Here is an 18629-nt window from a genome sequence, read left to right as displayed (position 1 = left end):
ACATATGCTAATGTACATTGTGGACCATCAAAACCATGAATGCCGACTTACCCAGCCTTGCAAGAACAATAGGCATCAGTGATCTTGTCCACAGCTATATTTATGCTGAGGGTGTGAGGATCTGCTGTTTTCCTCATCTATCGGTAGCTTTTAGCTGTGACGCGCACAATGTTGGAGGCATCCAGTGGCTCAAACACCTTGATGTCGTCCAAAAAAGATGACATGAACTTGTTGGTTCCCCTGTCCATTGTCGTGGCTGATATGTTGTGAAAATCCGGCAGAAATGCTACGCTAATTAACTCAGATCGAAATGAAAGACGTCATGTTTACACAGACATGCAGTAGGCTGCTTACGTAGTTGGTCCACTACGGTAAGCAGCCGCCAACTTCTTTTTCCCCGTAGAAGAAGTAGTGCGCGGTGCATGCTGGGATAGTTGTCAGAACACTGGTTTGTTAATAAAGTTTGATAATACATTTAAAGGGGGGGAGGGGCAGGGGAAGAGAGACAGAGACTGCAGCGGCAGCGTGTCGGTTGGTCTGTGTTACCCAGAAAGCAGTTGGGCATAATATCGCAACACCAACACCGTGAGTGAAACAACGACTGGGCCAGCCTACTATATAAAGTACTCGGGGACCATTTCTTTATTAATGTGGATGTGTAATAATAGAGTATGAAGCGTCTATTCTATGCGCCTTATAATGCGGTGCGCCTAATGTATGAAAAAAGTCCTAAAATAGGCCATTCATTGAAGGTGCGCCTTATAATCCGGTGCGCCTTATAGTGCGGAAAATACGGTAATCAGATTAATTAAATCAATTGCTGAACTAATTTAGTAATTAATGGGAGAATAAAGACTTTTAAAAAAAGGACATTTGCTGAAGTTACGGCACAGTCAGAGCAGCAATTAAGCCGAAAACTACAAAAAATATATACATTTGGCATTTAAGATAAAAAAAAAAACCTTTGTAAATATGTTCAACCCAGAACTTCCTCTACTGGCAGTTTTAGCTTCACCCAGTTCGAATAAAAAAAATCTCCTCTTAAATACCTTTTTCAGTTTCCAATCAGTCAATGGAGAAACCATGAAACCATGACTTCAGTGAGTCAGCCTCTCGTTTGGCTTATCGCTTTAATCAGTCATTTGATCAGAAAAATGTCTCAGCTGGATAAGAAGCGACCTGCCGACCTTGACCTGCCAGTCGAGGTCGGACACTCGTAAACTCGGCGATAAACATGTAAACACGCTGATGCAGAAACGCTGATAAACCATCGTGACCAAACCAGAGGACTCGGAAACTCACCCGGCCAAAATGGCGCCGATGTCGGCGATGAACCACTCGGCAGAGTTGAAGCCCAGAATCCCGACGCCATGGAAACGCTCCAAACCGAGCTGCAGAAATATAAACAACAAAGTTTAAAAAATAAAAAACACACAGTAAACTGATCTCAAAACTTTTACCAGGGAAGATGGTGAAGATACTGACAGCATGTCCTCACTTATTAAATAAGTAATTTATTAAACTTTTAAATCTTTTTAACTTGATGATTTTTAAAAATGTTCTAAAACTTTAACTTTTGACAGTGTTTGTTTTCATTGGTTAAAAATTATAATTTGCATTTAAAACGTAGGAGTTTCAAATCCCGGTTTGAGTTTAAACAAGTAGTTGAATAAATTGTGATAAATCAATTATTGAAATAGTCATCAAGTAATTTAGTAATTGATTCCAAACATACAGACTCAAAAAAGGAAAATTGCTGAAATAAAACCCTCAGAGAAGTAAAACAAAAACTGCACCAAATATATAAACATTTTGCATTTAAGATGTAAATCTGCTCTATGAAAACTACACAAGATTCATATTCTGTAATACACACACACACACACACACACACACACACACACACACACACACATATATATATATATATATAAGGATCTTTTGCTATTAATTATTAATCCAAAAAAAATAATCAGACAGTATTTATTTAGCTGCAGATTCGTCCTTTGCTAAAAAAGGATCAAATGTTCACTATTAGAACGCTATTTTACTGCATTATTGCATTTTAGGCTACTTATTTTTGTATGCCAAAAAGTAATTTTTTTATGTGCGTCTTTTAATGCATTTCTAATATTGAGCAAATCAAAAAGACTTAAGGGGTTAAATGAAAAATCAGCAGAATGTGTCAATATTTGTATCTGATTATTCAGTTAATTGTCAGAATAATTGATTTTTCTGAAATAATCTTCTGTTGCATCATCATCATCATCATTGCTACTGTGATGTGATCCGTTGCTATGACGACATGTAAAGTGATGCCTAAATGAGTCATTTAAATTCATGAAGTCTTACATTGCAGAGAACTAAATATCATGTAAATATTATGCTGCTAATATCTGCTGAAGGTTTGTTTAAAAATAAAAAATCATGTCAGAATGCCAGTGGATGTGGAAACAAATTTATGTTAACTGTTAATTATCCAAAAATTAAACATACAAGAGAATAAGACATTAACTGAGGGATACATTTAGTTGGAACTAAAAGTAATCTGGATTTTTTAAAATTCATTTTCTAATTCAGGAGAGTTTAACACCTGAACCATGCAGGGTACATCCAAACAAACTAAACTAAAATGTGTTTTTAGCTATAAAAGGAATGCAGATAAACAAGAAGTCTTCTCCCTGAAGGCGTTCTGATTGGATTAGAAAAAAGAAAATGAAACCAACCTTTAGGAAGCTCTTGGCAGCAGTGCGGCAGTCCTGGTAGTATTGTTTGTAGGTGAGGGATTTCTGCTGCTCGCCCTCCTTCCATTTCAAAGCTGTGAAGTCACTGAATCGATCTGCAGCTGCAGCAAACATCTGGTTCACAGTCAGAGCATCTGCAGCCTCACCGGAGCCCTCGACCCGGAGTTTCACCTCTCCGTCGCGCTGTGTCGTCCAGAGACGGAGCTCTGACGACGGCGGCACGGACAGGGAGTCTGGGCGCTGGACGTTCACTGAAACACGGAGAGAGAGAAAACGCTCAGAGGTCTGACGACAAAATCAGTCAGTCGAGGAAAAAGGCCTCATTTTCAGGAGAGACCTTCATGATTTCTAAGATAAAAAATATTCAGTTTCTGCATGCAGTTTTGTTATTTTGCTGTTAAAAAAACAGTAGGACCTGTGTCTACTTAATTACACAAATTTTAACGCTTGAAAAATTAAAACACAATTAATCTCTTTTTATTTTACATACAAGAGGTGGAACCTTTGTGTTGTGTTTCTGGTACGTCCATGAATCTGTCGCACAACAGCAGTGGACGATAAAGCCGCTTCATTTGCCCCAGTGGGGGGTAATTTTAGCTTTAAAAAAATTATCTGATTGGGCAAAAAGGAGGTAGCCGATCAGCAAAGCTACTCAAGATTAAATAGCTTCTCAATGTTAAACATGCTGCAGCAGCACAGAAGCTTTAAGGAACTTACATGAATGATCAGGGTTTCCTGAAACACTAAAAAGCTGAATGGTTATAACATAAATACACTAATCTGATGTTTAAATATCCTAAATAACAGATTAAAAACGACAAATATGTTTGTCAGTAAGTTCATATTTATGCTTATTCTATAATTTTGCATCAAAAAGGGTTTTTGGATTGAAAATATTACTGATTTTGTCGATATATGGTTTTCGATTAAGATGCGATTAATTCATTATAATTAAAACTTTTGAGTCCTGCCAATATGAAAACACAGATACGTCTTGTACATAGGGTATTATGAGTAGATGTTGGATCTAATGAACCTCTGCTGTGCTCAGGTGTTTTAAGGTCCGTCAACGGTGGATTAATTAGAAGAAGATTTTCTAAATGGTTTCCAAAGTCAGATGTTTACATACATCTCAAAGCATGCTCTATAATAAACTTCTGAACTGCACAAATTGTGCCAGCTCAACAAGAACTGGCCTCCTGATGCAGCCCGAATCTGAGTTTTAATATAAGTTTTATTCTGGCATTCAGTGAGAGGAAATAACTTTCTTAATCCTGACTGAACATGAGAAGTTTAGTCTGATTTAAGGTCAAACACAGAGAAAACAGGATGTGGGTCTATTTATACGGTGTGAACCGCAAGCTAAAACTGACAGGACACAAAAATGTCAGCTGATTACTGGTTTAAACTTTAGCAGAAATCTGAGTGTACGTCACATTTAGAGATTATTATTCTGATTATCCATCGAACTGTCTGTCGTATCTAATCTATAATTTTACTATTGTACTCGAATTACACATAGCAGCAACTGGAGAACAATCACTAGAACCAAATTAGTGCAGCAGCAGGAGCTAGCATCGTCTTCTGGGTGCCATAAAACCCAAAGGATTTTAATAATTAATCTAGGAGGCGGCTTGTCGCCCCTTTGGGAGTTTACAGTGTGACAGACCAGATGGGATGTAACCTAACGATCTGCAGGATGTTTTGAATGTAAAGTGGGATAACATGGTGGATTTATTACAGGAACAGCAGCTGCTTATCAGTTCCTCTAACAAGCTGGATGGTGAATAACTTTCTCATGGAAAAAAAAAATCTGTTAGCTCTTGTTTTTACGCAGACGCAGGTTGGGTCTATTGAATAAATTTCCACAGAATAAAACTGTCTAAAAGTAAGATAAGACATGCTCTAGTGGATACACATGTAGTTTATTGTTATCTTTACAGATAACGAAGGAAACACTTTTCCGTCAGTGACATTAGCAGGAAAGAAAGTCACCGTTTAAGGGAAGGAGAGAGGAAGGAGCGTTTGTTCTGCCAAAGAATGTGTTTTCTGCTTCCTCAGGAAAAGACGTGCGCTCACAAATGCTGAGTTCAGCAACAAGAGCAGACAGAATAACTGCATCCAGGATTATAGTAAAGCCTAAAAGCTATTTTTTAATCTTGTCTTTTAAATCCAGCTGCTCAGACAACAAACACGTGGCGGTTTTTCTTGGGGCCTCACCCTGTGGTGTGTCTGAGCTCTGCAGAGCAGCTGCATCTCCAGCAGCGACCTCCTCCTCCTTCTCCCCGGTGGACTCTTCCTCTGATGACTCACTGAGGAACAGGAAGGAGGAAAACACATTTATGAGCGAGTTAATTCCCAAAGGAAGCGGGGTAAATTTGAAAAACGGTGCCAAGTCATTGGGGGGGAACCAGCGGCTGTCATCATCCACTATTTTGATCTGTATTTAAAGATCAAAATAAATACAGTCAGCCTGGACTAAATTAATACATGCAAAGTTATGCAAATTATGCTCTGAAGTCCCAAAGACAGTTTCACTCTTACAACCACTTCAGGAAGTATTTTAAACAAGATTCTGATTTCCTTCTTTCTGTTAAAAGTGATGATGAGGAGTTTCAGCCTGAATGGCTTCTGAGCTGACAAGCATGTAGAGTATTTACAAATTTAAAACATTCCCACAGGGCAGGCAAGTAAGTTCCAGTTTTTAAAAAAAGAGGAATAAGTTAAATAAGTTAGTTGCAGCCCCATTTGAAAACGAACCACGAGTCTTTTTGTTAAAATAGCTTTACTTGAAGACATAAAGAAATTACATTTTGTTTTCTCTGGCTTTAAAAACGCTGCAGAAAAGGACAAATTCAGAATGTTTTGACCCAGGTTATATGCTGTATATAAAAAGAAATAATTAATGGGCCAAGAAATGAACCTTGGGGAACTTTTTTGGAAAATAATAAGCCTGTGCAGACTATACAAACAATCCACTGGCAGCTGAAGTTAAGCAAAAGGAATAACAAACGTTTTTGTCTCATTACATTAAATGTAACTTCCTAAGCTAGCCATCGTAACGCATTCGTGTTAACGTACTTTGCCATGTCTCCAATGCCGTCATCAAGGGAGGCTGAGCTGTCTCCTGCACCACAGGACTGCAGCGCTTCACCTGCTTTAGGAGGCTCCACCACCACGGGTTCGGACATGGCGCTGGACTCGCACGCGGTCACTGCAGGAGACAAACGTCACGATTCTTTAAGCTTTAAACGCAGTGAAAAGCAGCTACAGGAGCACATAAAACACACATCAGCTGGATTATTTATCAGAGAGGGAAACAGAGATGAAACTTTGTTTTTTTCTTACTGTTATTTTTACAGAGAGGGAAGATCATGTGCAAAACAAATTCTAGCAAGTCGCAGAAACCAAATCAGCTTCTGGACATTTGATCTCTCTTCATGTCACAAATACTGCAGATTATTTGAAATCGTTAGTTTCAGTAAGGCTGAAGTCAGGGCTTTGAATAGGCCATAAATGTAAGTTCTCTAATGCTACTTTGCTTTGTGTCTCCATGTTTCAATCATCAAACCCAAACTGTACGATGAAAGGAAATGGGTTATGATGTTCCAGAACAACCAAGGAAACGCCGTCATCGGCTGAAATTTGTAGCTGCTCACATGGACGACAAAAATGCCTTGTGGAGAAACGTTTCATTATTAGATAAGGGAAAGACTGAAGTATTCGGCCACGATGACATCAAGGTGAGGCTTTCAAACCTACGAACAGAGTACCAACTGGTGGTGGCAGTGTAATGCTGAGGGCCTACTATTAGTTAGTATTCAGCAAAATTCCCAGAAAGTCAGAAGCTGTACAGAGCTGCAGCTGAATCTATCTGCACAGGCCACATCCGTTTACACTGTAAAAAATATTTCTTTCATCTTCCAGATCCGTGTTTTTTTGAAACACAAGTTTGGAATGACCCTTTATATATCTGTCAGTACTCATATTTATTTTTATCTAGAGCATATTGACAAATGGCAGCACACAGTGACACATGAAAGATAAGCACAACTGACTCAAAGGGTCTAATTTATGGTGTAAGAAGGTAACCCTATTACTACCATTATTTAAAGTTAACATTTATCCTAGATGTTATCAGGGAAGTGACGTTTTTAGGTGATGTATTTTTAACATCCAGTGTTTGTCTTTGTACCAGTACTGAGTTTAAAACTTCAGTATCGTGACTACTTTAATGCAAACAAAGGTTTTGAATGGATGAAGTAGGCTAACCTTAAGCCTCCAACTCTTAATTGTCTTAAAAAATTAGGAATAATGCTTTGAAGTTGGAGTTCAAATGAAATGAACTCCACCATTTCTGATAATAAGGACCAAATATCCAGGGTTATGCCATGGCTTTAGAAAGAAGAAACAAGTGTCAGTGAGGGGTGTATGTATATACTTGAGTCTGTATGTAATTTTCACCCTGTAGTTTAGAAAACAAACCCATAACAGATTCAACGCCCAAAGTTGGACTCATATGCTGCGCCCAAACAAAAAAAGGTTAAAATAAACATAATAAAAACTAAACTTCTGACCACAGCTGTAGCTGAATAGCATAAAGATGCCCAAACAAAGACAACTATTTTTACTCTCTAATAGTCAAAGGTTAGAGCTTTAGCAGTGTTTGAAACATTGAATACAGGCCCTTTAAAGTTTTGTTTATCGGCTTTATTGCATCCTGACAGGAACTGCGTCTAATACTCCCCAACAATAAACGCGGTCACATCCGCGCCCTTTTTCCCTCGTTCAACCCTCTGTTGTTGCTCCCTTATCACATCTTTGACCTGTTTATTTAAGGGGGCTGACAACACGTTCCAGCAGCTTCGTCTGCTTGTTGTGGCAGGAGCCTATCATGGCTCGCCTGTCAGGAACAATTAGGCTCGGGTAATGGGAAAGAAAACGACTCCAGAGGTCAGAGGGAGCAGGAACAAACATAGTTTGCTCAAACTAGGCCTCCATTAGGCAACCACAAACGGTTAAACTGAACATTTTAACCAACAACTGTGTCCAAATTGGCTCTGATCAAAACATTTGAGGCCCGCTCCCACTTTTAATGGTTCACATTGGGGAACGCTCAGGTTTGGGGATGTTAAATGACCCCGTCCAGCCAGTTCAGCCTGCAGAGTGAACCGTAGACGGATGAGGGAGGAGGCAGACATGAGGGGGTGAACTGAGACCCCAACCCCCTCCTGCGTCTTCAGTCTCTGGCTTTGTTTGGGTCTTGGGCGTGACAGAGACCTAATCAGTCATGGGTCGGTATGACATCACTACGGGATGATAACCTTGAGTAAAAACACCACATTTTGACTCGTGATTTTCTCTTGTTAAAATGCCTTTTAACAACTAATGTAAAGAAGATATCAGCAGGTTTAGAACTAACCATTGATAACTAGATCAATGTTTATATCTAGTGAAACTTGTAAAACTCTTTGAGGTGTTTTAGGCAAATATTGCTTTAAGCGTACGTTTCAGAATTAGTCCAAAATGTACGTTGGGTCTCAATAAAATGCATTTTGATAAATAATTTCCATGTAGAACATGAAACATGTCCAGTATAAGCCAAGTTAAACTTTTCTTATTACAGAAAAGCACATAATGGCTAAAATGTTGCAATAATCTGGTTGTACACAACTGATACTTAGCTGAAGCAACACGTTGTAGGCATGCTACAAAGGGTTAATAGGAGCCTATTGCACAAAAAATGTTATGCTAGCATTACAGAAACTAGAAATTGTTTCGACAAGAGTGAAACTAGTCAGGGAAGCTGCCAAGAACAGCAACACTGAAGGAGCTGGATGAATCTGCTAACAAGCGCTGATTGTGTTCACCATGTGACAACAGATTCTTGTTATTTTCAGGATTACAACACTGAAATATGTTTTCTTCCAACAAAAATATCCACATCTAAACTTTCCTCGACTCTTAAAGGAGAATGTGCTGTGTCTCCAAATAACAGATTCAGTCCAAAACCTTTAAGTGTGTGCTACAAAGTTAGGAATAAAGAGTGAAGTTTCAGCAATTACTTAATAAAAGTTTTGGCTTGTGAACTAAATCTAAGAAATGTCCTCAGAATTTGAGCGATTTGGAGAAAGTTTGGGATGCAGGGTGGAGAAATGTCACCAAACTAAACACAACTGAATGTTGATAGAGTTTAAGGTCCAACCAGGTTGTTGCATCATTATTACATCTTTCATTTCACTTTTAGAGGTCATGTCAATTTTTGTGTGTGAAACATTTAGAAATAATGAGCATGCTATAGTTGTTTTATTTATTTATTTACTTCTTTGTATTTTAAAAACGCTGCAGCCCTGTCTGATTATCGACCACCGTCATCTGAGCCCTTCATATTCAACATCACATACATTCTTGAGATTCCAGCTCTCATTTAGCTTTGAAATGAACAAAGCGACCTGCAGCTATTACAGGTGGAGAAAACAACGCCTTAAAGCTTCAGTAAATGGTCAACATGGAGGCCAGTGGTTGACGATTTACGGCCAACGCAAGACGGTTTTATTTGCATTGTGCATTTTTAGCAACAAGGCAATTGAAAGTGGTCTACATGATTAGAATAAAATAAAACAAATAAGTAAGAAACATTAGTAAGGAAAACCTGTCAGTTGAAAAACAGGCTACATTTAATGCTGTGCTGGTTATTATTAACCATGAGAGGCTATAATGAAATGGCTTTTTAGACATGATTTAGCAGTTTTGCAGCTTTCTCGAAGTTTGTTCAAGATTTGTGAACCATAGAAGCTGAATTTTTCTTCTTCATGTTTGGTTCTGATTCTGGGGATGAAGAATAGACTTAAACCAGAAGACTTGAGTTGTCTGGAAGGTTGATATAACGACAATAGGTCTACAATGCCATCTATTATTTATAAACTAAGTGAAGTATTTTAAGGTCTCCTCTCTGAGCTACAGAGAACAGACTGTAGCTCAGTTTACGGACTTTAAAAACTGGGGTGATGCGCTTTATCTTCTTGGTTTTAGTGAGAATGCCAGAAGCACTGCTCTGGATCAGCTGCAGCTGTCTAATTTTTTAAGCAAAGCTGTGAAGACACTGTTGAGGTAATCAGGGCGACTAAAGATAAACAACAAATGGATGAGTTTTTTAGGATCTTGCTGGAATATAAGTAGATTAATCCTGGAAATGTTCTTCAGGTGACAGAAGACCGACTTTTTAATTGTCTTTATGTGACTCTGAAGGCTCAGGCCCATCACTGATCAGTAGTTTCTATCTCTAATAGCTGAAGCTGTAAAATATTTGAGTAATTCCACTTCAAACTATCTTTCAACACATTAAAATAATCTAATTACTGAAATGTAAATGATTTATTTCACATTCCATGGCATCTTCTGCTGGAGTAAACATTATACAGGTAGGTTATGCTTGTTGTGGGTAAAGATTTACTGCTAAGGATGAATCACCCGGTGGAGTTCGCCCCCCTGTACAGACTGACACCAGTAGAGATGCTGCAGTCTTGCTGATGGGAGAGGATTATGACGATGGAGGACAGTGGAGCTTAGAAGCAGCTGTCCCAGTCAGAAAGGGAAAGGCAGCAACAGTTGAAGCGGCAACAACACTTTTATTTTTGGACCCTGGTTAACGGAGAAGAAACCCTAATAGAAAAAAAAAACCCATTGAATCAATAGAGGGAATCCCCACAAAACACAACATAATTTCATCAAGAATTTTCAGTTTCACTTGATTAATTGACAAAACTACAGGCAAAATCCCCGTCTTTAAAGGTCTTTGTTTCTGTTTTCCCAAATAGGCTGAAGTAAGGTCAACTGAATTCATATTATGGATGGATCTGCTGACAGACAGAACTGGGCGTGAGCTTCTGCATCCTCATTTTTTTTGTGATCAAACTAATCAGTTTGCAAGAAATTGATTTAATTAACAAATGAGCTTCTGCTCTTAAAAGACAGAAAAGCAAAATGGAAAATTCATCCAGCTCTGCAGGCTGGGCTACACCCATTCAGCAAAGAGACAGAGTCTGTGTTGGCTGTCCGACCGAACCAAACACTTAAAATACTCATCAAGTCAAGATTTACCTTTACTGCAGCAAAAACTCAAAGAAAAATAAGTTAAATTTTATATTTGTATTAGAAAATAAACTAGTGAATTAGCTTATGGCACGAAACCTGTGGATGTTCATCATCTTAACTCATAAAACCAATCAACCTGTTTTTTTCAGAAATCATTCCTAAAAACTTTCTTACCAAACCAGATTTGCTAAAATGAAGCTTGTTATTCAAGTTTAAGGAACTTCCTCCTACCCACACATTCTTTAAATTTTAAATTCAGCTACTCACGTTGCATCGTTAGATGATGATTCTCTTCTCGGCTTGTATCCAACACGTTTTCTCTAGGATTGCCACCCTTTCGCTATTCTCCTTTTATTTTATTTTATTTTTTAAATGAAGCAGATGTGGCACTAATCTTACAAATGACCAGGATATCTACAGCAAATCATTCATTTTCAAACTCTAGCAGCCGGCCGGCTCTGTTGGTCCCTCCTCCCGCTGTTACCCCACCCAAGACAGCTCACCAGCGTCTTCCAGGCAGTCTGCCCTCCCATCTTCATTTAGCTCGGCCTGATTGGCTGAAAAAGCTCACACCATGCATTACACGGAGACCTAAAAAAGAAGGAGGGGAAGTTGCAGAGAGGAAGCAAACGCACATTTCCCTCCCCACTGATGATGCTGAAACCGAGACCCATCCCCCACGAGAGAAATACCGCCTTTACACTCATCCACATGCAGCATGGGGTTACTATCGGACGAGTCGCATGCAGAAATAATTCTGAAGGGTTGGGCTGCTTCATAACGTGTTCTGCTTTTAATGTGGCATTTTCTACATGACCTACAACCTGCTGTGCACAAACTTCAGTTAAACAAGCCTAACCTGGATGCCTTGATGACAAAGAAAGATTTCTTTCACTGTTTTCTACTTTTTAAACCACAACTCTACAAGTTTTATGGAGCACACTTAATACATTGATCATGAATATACTAACTAGAACTGCAAGCAGTTATAATGTGTTCCTCGGCCAACCCTTACACCTCTCCACGGGCTTCCTAGTGGCATCACCAGCGCTCTAAGCGCAACAACCGAGTCGAGAAATTTTCAGGAGGTTAATGAGTGGAATGAAAAAGTGAGTGGGATTGCCGGATTCAGATCTTACTGGACAGACTGTGGCTACTTTTGCCTCATTTCCACTGAGAAGTACAGCAGGTGTCAGTACACGATTTTGTGCTTTTCTTCTGCAAAAGTGGCCAAAATACTGACAGTACCACATCATTCCTGGGCCCAGTTCAGGACAATTGTAGGTCTATGGGATAATAGCACAGTTTGGCTAGAGTGGAGCCAGAGGCATGACACAATTAATCGTGACAAATCGATTATTGAAATAATCATCTCCACAGGGCAATGGAATGGTACAGTTAGGGTGGAGCTACCAGTATCAACACAGTCCATTGATAGAGGGACAGAAAAACAAATGAGACATACTAGTGAGTCATGTTTGTTGTTGCACTACTAATCGTAACGTTACATGTCTGAATTTAATCCCACTTGCCCAGTGAAAGTCTAACTGGAGGTGGAAACACCAGATCATAAAACAGCAATAAAAAAAAACAATGGGTCACTTGGAGGTTACAAATCATCATAAACAAAAACTAATTTTTTTTAAAAATTGTATTTCTCAAAGCTCTGTTCTTGGCTCATTTTATTGCACTGCCAATCACAACCAGCAAGACCAGTGCTTGAACTTTGTTTTGCTGACCTATTTTTAGGAATTTGAATAACATTTTAGCTGTCAGCTAAACTCTGCTGCTTGACAAGCCAATCCTGCTCTTCTTGTTTTGTTTTTTCCTTGCAGGAACATACCTGTTTAAACGAACAAATACCAGAGGTGCGGCAGGATAAACTGCAGGTGCACAACTTTAAGAAAAATGTAAAAACAACAAGAAAACCATATTTTAACCTCCCTTGAAAGTACATGAATCTAATCTTAAAACTCATTCAAATTACAACATGTAAGAGCTTAAGGGTATACATTTAAGTTTCCAGAAATATATTTATATAAAAATAAACCTGGTCCCACTAAAAGAACTGACCTCGACTTGTACAACCCCTGGCAAAAAGTATGGAATCACCAGTCTTGGATGAGCACTCATTCAGACATTTCATGCTGTAAAACAAACTCAGATCAAAAACATGATACAATATTAAGGTCGTTCCAAAGTGCAACTTGTTGGCTTTCAGGAACACTCAAAGAAATGAAGAGAAAATATTGTGGAAGTCAGTGAATGATACTTTTATTGACCAAACACAGGGAAATAAATATGGAATCACTCAATTCTGAGGAAAAAAGTATGGAATCATGAAAAACGCATAAACAAAAGACCATTCAAAATACATCACTAGTATTTAGTTGCACCACCTTTGGCTTTTATAACAGCTTTCAGTCTTTGAGGCATGGACTTGATGAGTGACAAACAGTATTCTGCATCAATTTGGTGCCAACTCTCTTTGATAGCAGTTGCCAGATCAGCTTTGCTGGTTGGACCCTTCTTGTGGACCATTTTTTTCAATCTCCACCACAGGTTTTCAATTGGGTTGAGATCTGGACTATTTGCAGGCCATGACATCGACTGAATGTGTCTTTCTTCAAGGAATGCCTTCACTGTTTTTGCCCGATGGCACGATGCATTGTCATCTTGGAAAATTATTTCATCATCACCAAACATCTGTTCAATTGAAGGGATGAGAAAACTGTCCAAAATGTCAATGTAAACTTGTGCATTGATAGAAGAATTAACCACAGTCATCTCCCCAGTGCCTTTGCCTGACATGCAGCCCCATATCATCAAGGACTGTGGAAATTTGGTTGTTTTCTTCAGGCAGGCCTCTTCATAAATCTCACTGGAACGGCACCAAACAAAAGTTCCAGCATCATCACCTTGTCCAATGCAGATTCTTGACTCATCACTGAAGACAACTTTCATCCAGTCATCCACAGTCCATGATTGCCTCTCCTTAGCCCATTGGAGTCTCGTTCTTTTATGTTTAGGTGTCAATGCTGGTTTTCGTTTAGCTTTCCTGTATTGAAATCCCATCTCCTTTAGGCGATTTCTTACGGTTCGGTCACATACATTGACTCCAACTTCCTCCCATTTATGCTTCATCTGTTTAGTTGTACTTTTTCGGTTTTCAAGACAAATGGCCTTAAGTTGTTTGTCTTGACGCTTTGATGTCTTTCTTGGTCTACCAGTACGCTTGGCTTTAACAACCATTCCATGCTGTTTGTATTTGGTCCATATCTTGGATACAGCTGACTGTGAACAGCCCACATCTTTAGCAACCATGCGTGACGGGTTACCTTCTTCAAGAAGTTTCACAATCCTCTCTTTTGTTTCAAGGGACATTTCTCTTGTTGGAGCCATGGTTCTCACCACTCCACTTCGTCCAGCAGCCCTCCAAGGTGTCATGACTGCAGGTGTTTTGAACTGCACACTAACGGGCACATCTAATCTGGGGCAGGTGTCCATTTAGGGAAAGGAAATAGACTGGGTGTGTCCTTTTTTTTTCTACCTCCAATTTGAGTGATTCCACACTTTTTTCCTCAGAATTGAGTGATTCCATATTTATTTCCCTGTGTTTGGTCAATAAAAGTATCATTCACTGACTTCCACAATATTTTCTCTTCATTTCTTTGAGTGTTCCTGAAAGCCAACAAGTTGCACTTTGGAACGACCTTAATATTGTATCATGTTTTTGATCTGAGTTTGTTTTACAGCATGAAATGTCTGAATGAGTGCTCATCCAAGACTGGTGATTCCATACTTTTTGCCAGGGGTTGTACCCAGAGGTCTGCATGACCTCATAAATGTGTGCAATCAGTACTCTGTTGAAAAATGCAGCCAATGGCCTGGCGAGACCTCATGACAGAGCCACCTCACCACCGCGTCACGTGACACCCAGAGCCGGCTGATCTGGTGCAACCACGCATGCTGCTCTGACATGCTGCAGGGCGATCTTAGTGCTGACGCACTCTAGAGACCATTCTCTCTCATCCCACACTCAGCAAATATGCATCTTACAGAAAAAGAAACACATGAATCACCAGTAAACCGATTAATTAGACAACTAGATAAAAAGGTAATATCTTATTTACTTGTATATATCTAATGTTCTTGTTCCTGTTGGCTTAAACAAATGAGCTAAGCTTTACAGAAAGAAAAAGTCATTATGTAGTCAAATAACACAGATGGCAGGCCAACATTGTTTTACATCTTAGTCTTTTAAATGACCCACTGAGGATAAAGGAAGTGTGATGTATTCTTATTAAAGCTTTGTGCTATTTTTGTACTGACATTTCAATAATGACAGTTTAGGGTTTCAGGAGTCCCAATATAATCATAAATACGCAAGAAAAAGCTGAAAGATACAGGTATAGTATTCCATAGTGGTGATAGCTTGTAATGCAATGCCAGCTACTCAACATTACGATATCAGAGCCGGCCCAAAGCATAAGCAACATTAGCTGCTGCCTGTGGTCCATCACAGAAATGGGCTTTAAGACCGCTTACTTCTCATAGCTAACTACATTTATTAACAATAAACATCTTCAAAATTATAATGAGTCTTTTAAAGTTCAAGTTTGGACTTATTTAGGATCTTAAATAACTGACAACTGTACAAGTTGTAATAATAAAGTTGCAGTTATTGTAAATATAAGTGTAAGTTCAGATTATGTTTGGTTGTAGTAAAAGTAGGAATGGGAAATATGGACTTTTATGAGAATAATTTGTGATTTTTAGTACAATGACAGCAAAACCCTTCTAGAAGATATATTGCCTTCTGATAATAAATCAGTCAGAGCCTTAAAAAATAGAAAAATAACACGGCTGTGAAATAAAACTGCTCTTTATCAAAAAGGGTCCTTCAACAATTGCAATTCAATTGCAGTGCTAAACCATACAGGGTAAATGTGTTAAAAGTATTTTAAAACATAAACATAGGCTTAATCAATGATCTCATGTTTTTTGTATTAGATCTAAACCATAAAAATCAAAATTAACAAAAATATATCACTCTGTGGATAGTGCATATATAATTAATAAATATTTATTTATTTAAAATCCTATATTATTGGTCACGTGATGTTTGAATTTTCTAAAAAATCTAAATTTTAGACTTTTATTATCTGTGAGCCACCATGATCACATGAACAAAATAACTTGTGTATAATAAATTTATGCAAAATATGAGTTACACTTTTTAAAACTGCTTTACTTATTTATACTTTTTAGTGATATTCTAACGTATTGAATAATAAACTTAAATCATACTAAATTTGAGTCAGTAATATTTAACTGATTACTACTATAGTACTTTAACATTCTAATACTTTGTTTATTATTAGTTACTACTAATAGACTGTAATAATTTGCTTATTATTAGTTAATTAATATTAACTTTTAAGCTTAATATTTTAAGCTTAAAGTATTATTTAGGGTCAAATAATACTTAAATTAGTGTTATTATTATTATTAGATACTTGTTACTATTGTTTAATAGTAAGCAAAGAGTCAACTTGTAGCCGAAAGAACAATGAGCCAATTGATCCGGATCCTACGGAAATCACATCACTAGCTCATCTGAGCTACAATCATTTTATGCCAGAAACAAAAAACTCCAATATCTAAATTATGAAACGGTTGTAGTGTCTTCCTAAGTAAAACATCCCTGTGTTTTAAAAGTGTTCAATTTTATCTGAGAATATTATTCACTCAATTCCTTCGCTACGGAGACGGAAACGTGTTTTATGATTTCTCAAACTGCATTTAAGCATCTTATAAACGTCACAGTAGCTTGCATGCTAGCATCACCAAAGCAGGTGTACATTTATAACAGACGGGATTTTAACAGAGGTTAATGAAACTGGTTATCAGTTAGAGATTTTTTTTTTTAATTGACCGAAATAACTTTCATGAAGCTGTTGAACTGAATGACTGACTGCGGAATGCTTAGCAACGGACGCTTGTACTCTTAGCGTCTGCTTTTAGCTTTAACTGCCTCTATTCCGCAAACTATTACTGTACATTTTTGGCGGGCGTTATCTGAACATTATGCCATTATCAGGATGACAAAAAGAAAAATAGAAAAGATAAACGCTGTGTTAATAACCACTTACCGCCAGAAGAAGCTTTTGAAAGACGTCTGTCTGTGACGTTGACAGCAGGGAAATGAAAGGAGCTCTGATGCTCGCTGAGCTGCTGGAGCCAGCTGTCACTTTTACAGCTCCAAGATAACACTCCCATTTAAGCTCACAATGCTGGATGTCTCTCTGAAAAAATCATGTTTTTAAAGTCGTATGTTCATAAGAAACACACGCAACAAAACAAACAAACAAACAAAAAACTCCGATCATTTAAAAACTTACTGTAAAGTTTATTTATATGCGTAGTTCAACAGGACAGGTGTTACCAGTTCATCAAAAGACGTTGGCAGGATTATACAGAGATTAGAGTAATCTGGCAGTTTAGTTTTTGCAGCATAGGTTTGTGCTGCCATCACGTGTTAAAAAGATGGGATTACATGAAGGCAAAATAAATCTGCAGAGTTTGTTTCCCTGTGTGGGTTAAAATAAAGATCTCTAAAGCTATAATCCAAGAAAATAGTGCAGACTGAGAAAAGGAATCAGATGTATATTAATGACAGACACAATAAGGCGCTACATATTTGTATTTTTTTTTTATTTCATAATTATCAATACGTTCATGCTCAGATGCAAAAATAGAAAAATACTTTTCAATTTGGAACAAATGTATGTTTTTAGCTAGCTTTTTGTGTTGACATATCAATTATGTGTGTTAATTTTACAATATTTTATGAACAATTTATACAGAACTGTATTTTTTACACAAAAGTACACGTACTCACGTAAATACAGTACAGTCAAAAACACTAAATGTACTTTAATTGAGATTTTGTTGACAAATCAGCATAAAGTATAGTGCATAATTGTGTGGTGATGAAGTTTGTGTCTTCCTTACACACTTCAGTGTACATTGGTATTTGTGGTTGCAAGGCAACAAACTCAAAGATTTAAGGAGTGTGAATACTTTATTGAGATGCTGTAAAATTAAGCGTATAACTTAACAACTCTTATTGTGCTATTTCCTCATCAGAGACAGCTGTTTTAAATATGTATGCAGTATATTAATGCAGAAAAACTGTAAATGTGGCAGCTTTTAAACCAGGGGTATCCAAAGTACAACTCGGGGGCCATTTGGGCCCTCTAAATTATTTTATGCAGCCCTAAAGCACAATTCATCAGATCCAGGACCTTCTTGCTGCAAAACAACTGCATCACCCTGCAGCTATAGACATACTTTGTCACTAAATATTTTATAACTTCTTTATTACATGAGATATACTACTTTTGGAACAGCTATAAAGCCTTTCTAATAAATCTCCTTTTCTGATACTATGTAAAATATAATATAACATCTATATACCATGTGTAATATATTATTGTGTAAGCATTATAGCATTAGTAATAATTTAATACAGTTTAAAAACAGTGAGGTGAATTAACATTTTATAAGGGAAACATTAGGTATTCTATTTTTGCTTTTCCCTGACAAAGATAGAATATAAAGATTATATATTTTTGGTTAAAACATGTTTTCTATTAGTTACACACAGTGGATAGAATAACCATAACTTTTACTTATGTAAGAGACTACTATGTAGGTTGTCGGATATCACGTGTAACATATCATTTTGTTAGTATATTGGCAAGACAATAGTAAAATTTGACTGCA

At 37.7% G+C, this 18629-nt stretch overlaps 1 protein-coding gene across 2 annotated transcripts; it reads right to left on the bottom strand.

Annotated features, from left to right (window-relative positions):
* Positions 1-1104: 1104 nt before the first annotated feature.
* Positions 1105-17253, bottom strand: LOC148160035 (long-chain-fatty-acid--CoA ligase ACSBG2-like). Of its 2 annotated transcripts, none has more exons than XM_088005187.1 (5): positions 16994-17253; positions 5826-5958; positions 4965-5056; positions 2727-2995; positions 1105-1391 (listed from the first exon to the last, which is right to left on the bottom strand). In XM_088005187.1, the coding sequence occupies exons 1-5, from the start codon at positions 17118-17120 to the stop codon at positions 1299-1301; spliced, it is 714 nt and encodes a 237-aa protein (XP_087861313.1). In that variant the 5' UTR covers positions 17121-17253; the 3' UTR covers positions 1105-1298. The 2 variants fall into 2 exon arrangements, with proteins under 2 accessions (XP_087861313.1, XP_087861315.1); XM_088005189.1 differs by lacking the exon at positions 16994-17253 and adding an exon at positions 11106-11593 and having other exon boundaries at positions 1112-1391.
* Between the last annotated feature and the right edge of the window lie 1376 nt (positions 17254-18629).

This window comes from Poecilia mexicana, unplaced genomic scaffold (assembly GCF_051168715.1).
Source record: "Poecilia mexicana isolate PSO_F unplaced genomic scaffold, ASM5116871v1 scaffold_4, whole genome shotgun sequence".
Taxonomy (NCBI): domain Eukaryota; kingdom Metazoa; phylum Chordata; class Actinopteri; order Cyprinodontiformes; family Poeciliidae; genus Poecilia; species Poecilia mexicana.
Note: the sequence above shows the minus strand (reverse complement) of the source record. Positions and strands in the feature narration are given on the sequence as shown.